This window comes from Phoenix dactylifera, chromosome 11, assembly GCF_051530095.1.
Source record: "Phoenix dactylifera cultivar Ajwa chromosome 11, Ajwa_hap1_PhDact_Kaust_v1.1, whole genome shotgun sequence".
NCBI classification, from domain to species: Eukaryota; Viridiplantae; Streptophyta; class Magnoliopsida; order Arecales; family Arecaceae; genus Phoenix; species Phoenix dactylifera.
In genome coordinates this window covers 16,459,335-16,468,312 of record NC_143200.1, presented here as the reverse complement: position 1 = coordinate 16,468,312, position 8,978 = coordinate 16,459,335, and the positions used below count along the sequence as shown (strand labels likewise).

Below are 8,978 nucleotides of genomic sequence, written 5' to 3'. Positions count from 1 at the left end.
TCACTAATGGTAGAAAAAAGTTTTGAAAGAGTTAACCCAATTTGGTTTGCAAGTATAAATGGAAAAAGGTTAGTAGCTTTTTATCATCTTTTTATCTTTTATGTCCTCGTCTCATGAGTGATTGTAATATATATTCAAGAGCTTTATATCCTACTCCTTTCAAAACTAGATATATACTTTCTAACTTAAAATATTTTTTTAGAATTTGCATGATAATTACAAGAATAATTTAGTAAATATGTTTTATCTTCTTCTTTTCAAATGAATCAAGAGAATGTATTGTAGCTTTAAACCCATTTAAACAAAATATAACTTACAATTTAATGGCATAACACATGAAGTATCCAAAAAGTTGAGCATCTTCAATATGATATATATAACTTATATATCTACAACAATTTGAATCAAAAATAAATTATTTTATGTATAAAAAAATAAAATATCCACAAAAATTAAATACTATCAATCAAGAATTGAAACTTATAGCATTGTAAAATTATCAATAAATAGGTAAAAATGAGTAAATTATTATTTTAGTTTCAAAATATTTTTATGTGAAATATTTTTGCAAAAAAAAAAGGAACATCAGTGTGTCATCATAAAATTATATAAAAATAAAATCAAAATTTATGGCAACTACTTACCCAAAATATGAAAGGAAAAATCTCCCACGTGCCTGACGGTAGCGGCATGTATGCCATGGCATTATACCCTCGATGCCTCCGCCGGCGTCAACAGGGTTCTCAACGGTCTCTCCCCCATCTGTGGATCTCTCTCTCTCTCTCTCTCTCTCTCTCTCTCGGCTCCCACCATGGATCGAGAGAAGAAATGGGGGGTGTATCTTCTCGCAGCCCTATTACTCTCACTGGTCTCTGCGACCGCCGCCTCCGATCCCGGACGCCGTCGGAGCGTGATCGAAGTGGAAGGAGAGCCGAGCTCGGTGGTGTGGGTGGTGCAGCTGTCGGACCTCCATTTCAGCGTCTTCCACCCGGAAAGAGCCCGCGATTTCAAGCGGTACGTACCCCCAGCCCTCGCCATGATCAACCCCTCTCTCGTCCTCATCACCGGCGACCTCACAGGTATCATCTTTTTTCATAGAGTCACCAATTTTTTCTGTTGCCAAATTCTCCTTTTGAATCCCGTAATCTCAACCCCTCCTCCCAACCCCTCGATTCTCCTAAAAAAAGAAAAAAAATCAGTTCTTGGAGATAGTGGTTTGTTGCCTGTTTGCATTGAAGTGCTTCATGGGCAAATTTAGCTTGATTTGGATTCTGGATTATCTTCTTTTTTTTATGCTACACGGATACGAGTATTAGTGATTTGGAGTGGATTTTGATATATGGGGCTTGTTTTGTCGGTTATGCCATTCGTTATAGTTTTCTGGATGTGCTGCTTGTTGGATTTCCCTTGGCTTTCTTCAGTCTTTCTAATCCAGTAAGCGTATTTGTGTTGCATGATAGCATTAGTTGTGGGGTATTGTTGGTATATGATCAGAGGATTATGAAATGTGAGTGACTGGATCTGTCTCATGCTGTGTTATAGTGACCGGAACTTATATAGGGAGGTATACTTGGATAATTTATAGTGACAAATTGGTTTTTCTTTTTACTACTTTTCAAATTATCCAGGTGGATTAGGAGGTGACTTTAGGGAGATTAGGCCTTAGGTGAAATGCAGGATTTAAAATGTGAGTGCTTTCTAAATACATAAAAATTGATTCCAAGTGGCTGGATTTGGGCTTTTTTGTTATGGACCATGTAATAAAAAATCACAATGCAGGGGATGGGCTTTCAAATTGAATACATGCAAAAAATGTATATTGAATGATATGTCCGTAAAAGAAAGAGATTTATCAATGATAAAATTAAAATGTTATTCCCAAAACAGTTTTTTTTTTTGGCCGAGTTTTCGTTTAAATCTCCAGATCTTCAAAATCTAGTTAAGATAATAGTAGAAGACGTAACGTCCACTAAAATCAAATTGTAGGTCTATCGATAATAATGTTAGATATTTCACATGAATCATGCACTTAAAATCATGACCTGTCAGTTCTTACTGCCATGGTTTTGTCTAAGTTTATGGCTGTTGCAAAATATTGAATCTCGAGAATTAATGCATCAAGCATTTTGCTGCATTATGTCTTGTGAAAGTAGTAAAGTTTGTAGGTTTTAATAAGTTCCACATCTCTATTCATATAATATGTTTTCTTGTACCTTTTTTCCTTGTACTAAGATCTGTGGTATGGTTTATAAAATGTTTTTCCTTGGATATCCATGTTTATTGCTGGATTTTTTCCTTTCAAAGCCCCCCAAAAAAGAAGAATATACATATTCATATTTGTTGCATATTTATGTACTTCCAATGACCAGGCAAGTCATCATTTGGTACATCTTGAATTAGTACTCAATACATTGTTATTTCATACAAAGATAACAACAAAATGCACTGCTCTAAAAAATTTTAAACATTTTGTGATAAAATTCTCATTTCATTTGAAAAAAACCCCTCATTCTCTTCATAGCACTCTATGATACATTTTTTTTATTACATAAATGTCATGAATCTAAAGAGGAAAAATCCTGGTATATGGAAGTAAACATGCAACTAGATTTTTTTTATCCAATTTAAGCTGAAACTATTCTCCCCAGAGGAGTGCAATTAAGTGGTTATGAATCTGAACCAATCAAACTTGTGAATCATGTTAACTTGTAATTCACCAGCCCTATGAATTGCCCCATTCCGTCATCTATCATTTAAATTTGTCTAAGAAAGATTTCTTGTCATGGTATCCATTTCAAGTCTATAGGCTGTAGTCTAACATGTTCCTTAACAACATTTCACACCCTTCTGTGTCCAAAGATGATAGTTTGGGAATTATGGAACACTTTAGCAATTTCCACATGTTTACAATACGAGAAATATCAATATCATTTGATTTAATACTTTCTTTATCCTATTGGCATGCATTTTTCATCCATTGATTGGTGGGCAGCCCATGTTACTCCTTGTTGCCTATATTTGCAAAACCATTTCTTTCCCTCTATAATCATTTTATTACATCTTCAATGTTCAAAGTGGACCATTGATGGGCCTAGAGAACGAAAAGAGGTACCAGGGAGATAAGGAGAGGATATGTTTTGAGGTAATCTCTTGAAGATGATAGATGATAAATTAAACACGGATATTTTTTGAGGTAATCTCTTGAAGACATACTATGCAAGAAGGAAACATGGATGACAAATTAAACTTCTGTACCTCCCCATATCAAGTTAGTACCATGCCATACTGCCCCCTATTGGCAAATCATGAGTAGTAGATACATGCGTGAATCGTGGTGCATACTATACTCATACTTGACCAGTACACATCCATAGCACAGTATTTCAAACCTTCCTTCTCAAATCTTTTGAAGACTAACTTTATATGAGCATGTTTAGGCTAGACACTGGAAGCACTTTGGCTAGTCAATTCTTCACAATCATTGATTTTAGAGAAGAGGACTGTTTGAGTGTTACTAGCATGCTTTGATCCATATAGATATACACTAAAATGCGACGTAATTTAACGCGGGCTTTCAGTTTCATTCAACTTTGCTCATGGCTCCAACTGAAACTAATGCCTTGCAATTTTTTCTTTAGCATCGTAACTACTTGAGGATTATTTCGGTTTGAATTGAAACTTTAAGCACTATGATGAATTTGATGCTTTAGCAGCAATAAATTTCTAAAATGGCCCATCAAAGTTAAATTGCACCTTGTCTTCAATATCATAGTGCATTACATTGTAGCATAGTTTAAAAATTGCTCTGTATATTTAATCTTACGATCCATTTGATAATTTTTATTGTGGCATTAATGGTGGTGGTTAGAAAAACGTGGATGACATTAAACAGCTTGTTTCTTTTTATATGAATTTCCAATTTCTCATTCATTTTACTATGGATAAAAAGCTTATCAACTAATTAGTCTTGGGAACCTACCATATTGGGAAGTTGAAAAAAACGATGCCAATGGACAATTTGATGTTCTATTGAAAGCAAATAGGACCTGTAGTTCTTGGCCTTACACTTCGTTGGTCTCATATAGGTCTTACAATATGTCCTAGTGGAAACAAATTAAGTGATCTCTCTACCTTGATTTCAACTTAGTAATTTTGAGTCTATTGATCTACAATAAAGGGCAAAATTAATACCTCAAATATGTTTTTATCTATAGCACCTTTGAAACCATGAATGCTGAATTTCTCATGATTCATAGTTACTAAAGATATGTTTGAATGAGTGGAGGATGGCTTCTCACTGTGCTGTTGATTTCTCTTCATATTTGGTGCCATGAAATGCATGTTAAGAGGAAGATCGTAAATTGAGGCATGCCAAGTTGCTCCTCAGATGCTTAAGGAAATGCAATGTTGTTGTCAGTATATGTAGCAAGCAGTCCATGAGAGTCCCTACTAAAGTAAACTCTAGAGGTTTGTTGCCCTCTGTGGAGACCAGAGTCCATTAGAAGGAACTATTTAAACAGGACTATCTATATTGAGGCTTCAGCTATGTAGAACACCTTGAAATCCTCTTTGATGAACTTTAAACATTTTGCAGGGTCGTCTGTAATTTTTTGTTTCACATTGATGCATTCATTTTTATCTCAAATGTTACAATTGTGCCTTGTTAAGGTTGAGCTTCAAAATATGCTTATGGCTGGTGCCTCAAACTCCTATAAGCTGAAACTTGTAAGTGGCAATCTTAATTACACCAGCTTCAAACAACCACCCATATTTGGGAAAATCTTATTCCATTATGGTTTTAAACGTGCATTCTTCTAAGCATATTTTTGACATGTAGGGTATATTGAATTCAAAATTTATCAAGAATTATATCTTTATAAATGAATTTTTTTTTTACATTCTTGTATTTTAGGTCCATTGAAAAGCTTGTTTCTTCTATAAAAAAAGCTTGTTTTTCTCAGTCGGAAAGAAAAAAGGAAAATAGAAGGAACAAATGCCTTATCTTGCATTGAGTTAAAGCTATAAATATTACATGAATTGTTTTTTAATCCTCATGGGAAAAAGTTTGCTTGATCATAGATCTCGAGTACTGATGTTAGTCATGCTTTTTGGTTTTCCCTCCTCTCTCATCCTTCTGGTCAGATGGAAAAAGCAAAGATTTGTTAACTATGAAACAAGAGGAGTCAGAGTGGATCGAGTACCAGAATGTGATTGAGGATGTTTTTGAAAGGAGTGGGCTTAACAGGAAAATTTTCTATGATCTTAGAGGGAATCATGATAGTTTTGGTGTCCCGGAGGTTGGTGGTGCCTATGACTACTACCAAAAGTATGGCATCAATGCAGGACTAAGACGGGAAGGGAATGTCCAGAGTGTTACTTTGCAGGTTAGTGCTCCTAACCATTATTAATGTCTTTGTCAGTTCATTTTGTATAATCATATTATTGAGACAGAGATGAATGAAAAAACACCCTTGCTATGTAAATATAAAATGAATATCTACTTAACTATAAGAACTTCCTCCTGCTAGTTGCTTTAGTAGATTCAGTTTCACTGTTATGCTCTTTGATGCCAACTTTTGTGGAATTCACATAGCTTCAATTCTTTTAGTATTTCTTCTTTATATTACCATATGTTCTAGAACTAATTTCTCATGCTCAGTAATTGTAAAATTATTCTTCATATGCAGAATAGTGGATGGAAACATCTTTTTGTTGGCTTTGATAGCACAATGGAGGTTGGCCTCCGTGGCCCAACAAATCTATTTGGACATCCAACTGATCGATTGCTTGCAGAAATGGACATGGAGCTTTCACAGTGGGACGATGATATAACAAACTCAGCAGTAACGAAGATCACCTTTGGGCACTTTCCTTTGTCCTTTTCAGCATTAACAGATACAGGAAGAAGTCTCAAAGATGTGTTTCTAAAGCATTCATTATCGGCTTACATCTGTGGGCATCTCCATACAAGGTTTGGGAAGAACTTAAAACGTCATCATCAATCAGGCCATCATTTTCTGTCATCTGGGATGTATTATCAGTTTAACATTCACCAAGGAACTCCGAGTAATGTAAATAGTGAGAAATGCTCCAATGAATCCAAATCTACCAAAGAATTTTGGGAATGGGAGATGGGTGATTGGAGAAAGAGTAGAGCAATGAGGATAGTCACAATTGATTCTGGCCATGTGTCATATGCTGATGTAGATTTCGTGTTGGGATCCAAGGACACAATAATTTTGCCGACTTTTCCTGTTGACTCACGCTTCATGCAAAGGATATCATCTTCCCATGACTACATTTGTCAAACTAAGAGAACTTTATCTTATACAACGGTAAGAGCTCTGGTTTTCTCAAGGACTGAGATTGTGACTGTTTTAGCAAAGGTTTATGATACTCGTTCTGGAAGTCTCAGTTTGGTACTAGACTCAACAATGAGGAAGCTTGAGGGGAATGGAACCAGGGGAGATATGTACATGGTCCCATGGAATTGGAGGGCATTTGCTGATCCATCTCCAGATCGTTATTGGCTGCAAATAGAAGCACTAGACATTTATGGAAAATCTAGTCACAGCCAATTAATGCCATTCTCTATTAATGGCCTAAATGCAAAAGTTAGCTGGAAGTGGAAGGAGTTTTTCGTAATGGGTTGTCAATGGGCCTCCATATATCACCCTGTTCTCTGGTCCGTCCTTCCACTTCTCTTCTCATTGCTTCTTATTCCACAAGTTTTCCTTACATGTTCGAAGAAGTATTACACTTACAAGTATCTCAGCCCTGGTTTCAGTGGAAGAAGTATAGGAGAATGTTTAACTCGTGGTGCATTTTGGGTTTTGATAGAGCTTCCAAAAATGACTTTTATATGGTCAGGAATCCTTCTGTATGTTCTTTACCTACTTTTATTCCCTTGGTTTTTTGGGTATGTTTTTACTGAAAGCGACAGTATGGCATACATGACTTATAGAGGTTGGGCTGTTCCACATTTCAACAACAGCAGTAAACTTCCATATATTGGGGTGCCTGATGTCATGATTGTGGTTCTACCTCATCTTTTCTTTGTGGTTTTACCAACTATTTTAGTTATTGCTGCCATGGCTGCAGAAAAAACAGCATATCGAACACATTATCTCTCACTGTCAGGGAAGAAAGAAGATGATCTTTATAAAGAGGGCAAGAAACGCATGCGACACGTGAGTTTTTGCAGTGGGCGTTGGATGAGAAAACTCCTTTTGCTGGTCTGTCTGGTAATATTGTGGAAACATTGGAAGGTAAGTCAATTTTCTCCCATCTGATTTTTTTATACTGTGTCCTTGTAGATTAACTTCTTTTCTTGTGGGTAAGATGTTAGCATAGGAATTTGAGCCCATGAAAACCAGCTTCAATGTTTGTTCTTTTAGTTAAGACATGGATACTGGCTTCTTGATTCAATATTACCAGAGTTTGCTTAAATGCAATCTAATTAGGGTGTCTAGCGTTCTCACTTTTTATATGGATGGGCCCTGGTAACATCCCTTTTTCCTTCTGGGTCATTGGAAGACTGTTTGTAACTTAAATTCTCTTTGCTTCCAAGATTGTTGTTTCTTAAAGTTAACACTCAGCTTAATGCATTAATCACTTAAACAGTTAAAACTTACTACTAACTTCTTGATTCAATTTCAGCATTGCAGAGCTCTGGTGAAGGCTTATGACATGAATCCTTTTCTTCATTCCCCTATATACTGCTTCACGATCCCAGTGTTGTTAACATATGCAATCTACAGGACTTCATATAGATGTAATTTATGAACGGATTGGGAGGCTACCCATTCTCGGTTATTCTTATATGGCTGGATTTCAAAGGTGAGCATATGGACTTCAAAATCAAAGTTCCTGGAGACAGTGGACAAAGGGAGCAGCTGACTCCGACAGTTCAGCATTTGGATGCATTTGACATAATGTTGCACATAGTTCAATTGCTGAAGCCATTTGCAAAAGATGAAGTGGGTCTCGATCTTCTGTCTATGTTCATCTTGGTCGTACAGATTGGAGAAGGCCTTTCTTGCCAGCAGAAACAGTAGAAAAAATGGGTGATTTACTGAACAATTGATAATATACGGGCACAGGATCGCAACTAATTTAATTCCAAGGCAGCTAAGTTTTGTTTCTCTCTTATTAGTATATATATTTTGAATCAACATGTTGAAGTACATCTGCTTTTTAAATTTCATAACTTGGATTTTGAAGAGAATATTATACCTTGTACTTTAAATTGTAAAATTTAAAAAATTACTGAATAAAATTTTCCCCTGTGGGGGTGGGGGCATTATCAGTGGAAGAACTGGTTGCGTCAGATCTTGCACTTGGCCAATAGCTATCCACCTGAACCTTTGTGACATTGCATGATAATTATGTTCTTGCTGAAGAACAGTGGCATTTTTGTTGTGGCGCACATGAAATGTCAATTCAGGGAATCACCTTCTTGACATGCTACTGTTTAGGATATTGTTGCCTCTCTACCTATGCATGATGATATGGAGGAATAAAAATATGCAGATGATGACATGATCAAATACAGAACACATGGGATGCATGCATGCCCTATTTGGCAGCTTCAAAGTTAAGAACACACAAGCTCTAAAAAATAACTGAAAGGGGGTATGTGATGATATCGAAATCTATGTAACTAGTGAAGGAAAACAACGAAGAAGTGTTTGATGAAATTGAAATTTGTTTTAACTAGTAGCCAAAGCAAAGGGAGATCCTTGGGAAATAGATTGGGAAGCATGCTAGCTGCCTTAAATGAGATTGCAACAAAATGTGCTTGATTCAAGGCCATACTAAGATGTCATGATCTAGAAACGGATTAGGCGACCGCTAATGGCGGCTACATTTCATATATCTAATGTGTATGTTTCACTTCAAGCGACACGAATTGCATCGAGAGCGAGTCATGATATTAGATCTAATTCCTCCATTATCCTTTAGTGCAGTAATGCATG

General features: G+C 36.2%; 1 protein-coding gene across 2 annotated transcripts; it reads left to right on the top strand.

Moving 5' to 3' along the window:
• Positions 1-191: 191 nt before the first annotated feature.
• LOC103707763 (Calcineurin-like metallo-phosphoesterase superfamily protein) lies at positions 192-8,317 on the top strand. 2 transcript variants are annotated; one of them, XM_039128244.2, is made up of 4 exons: positions 192-1,014; positions 5,143-5,384; positions 5,688-7,268; positions 7,660-8,317. In XM_039128244.2, the coding sequence occupies exons 2-4, from the start codon at positions 5,169-5,171 to the stop codon at positions 7,783-7,785; spliced, it is 1,923 nt and encodes a 640-aa protein (XP_038984172.1). In that variant the 5' UTR covers positions 192-1,014; positions 5,143-5,168; the 3' UTR covers positions 7,786-8,317. The 2 variants fall into 2 exon arrangements, with proteins under 2 accessions (XP_038984172.1, XP_008790606.3); XM_008792384.5 differs by having other exon boundaries at positions 192-1,079.
• The last annotated feature ends 661 nt before the right edge of the window (positions 8,318-8,978 follow it).

What these genes read in the sequence shown, in the direction of transcription:
- LOC103707763 (XM_008792384.5), top strand. Translation starts at nt 695, where the DNA reads ATGCCATGGCATTATACCCTCGATGCCTCCGCCGGCGTCAACAGGGTT. An exon ending in CATCACCGGCGACCTCACAG is followed by an intron (nt 1,080 to 5,142) that starts GTATCATCTTTT and finishes CCTTCTGGTCAG; the next exon opens with ATGGAAAAAGCAAAGATTTG. An exon ending in TCCAGAGTGTTACTTTGCAG is followed by an intron (nt 5,385 to 5,687) that starts GTTAGTGCTCCT and finishes CTTCATATGCAG; the next exon opens with AATAGTGGATGGAAACATCT.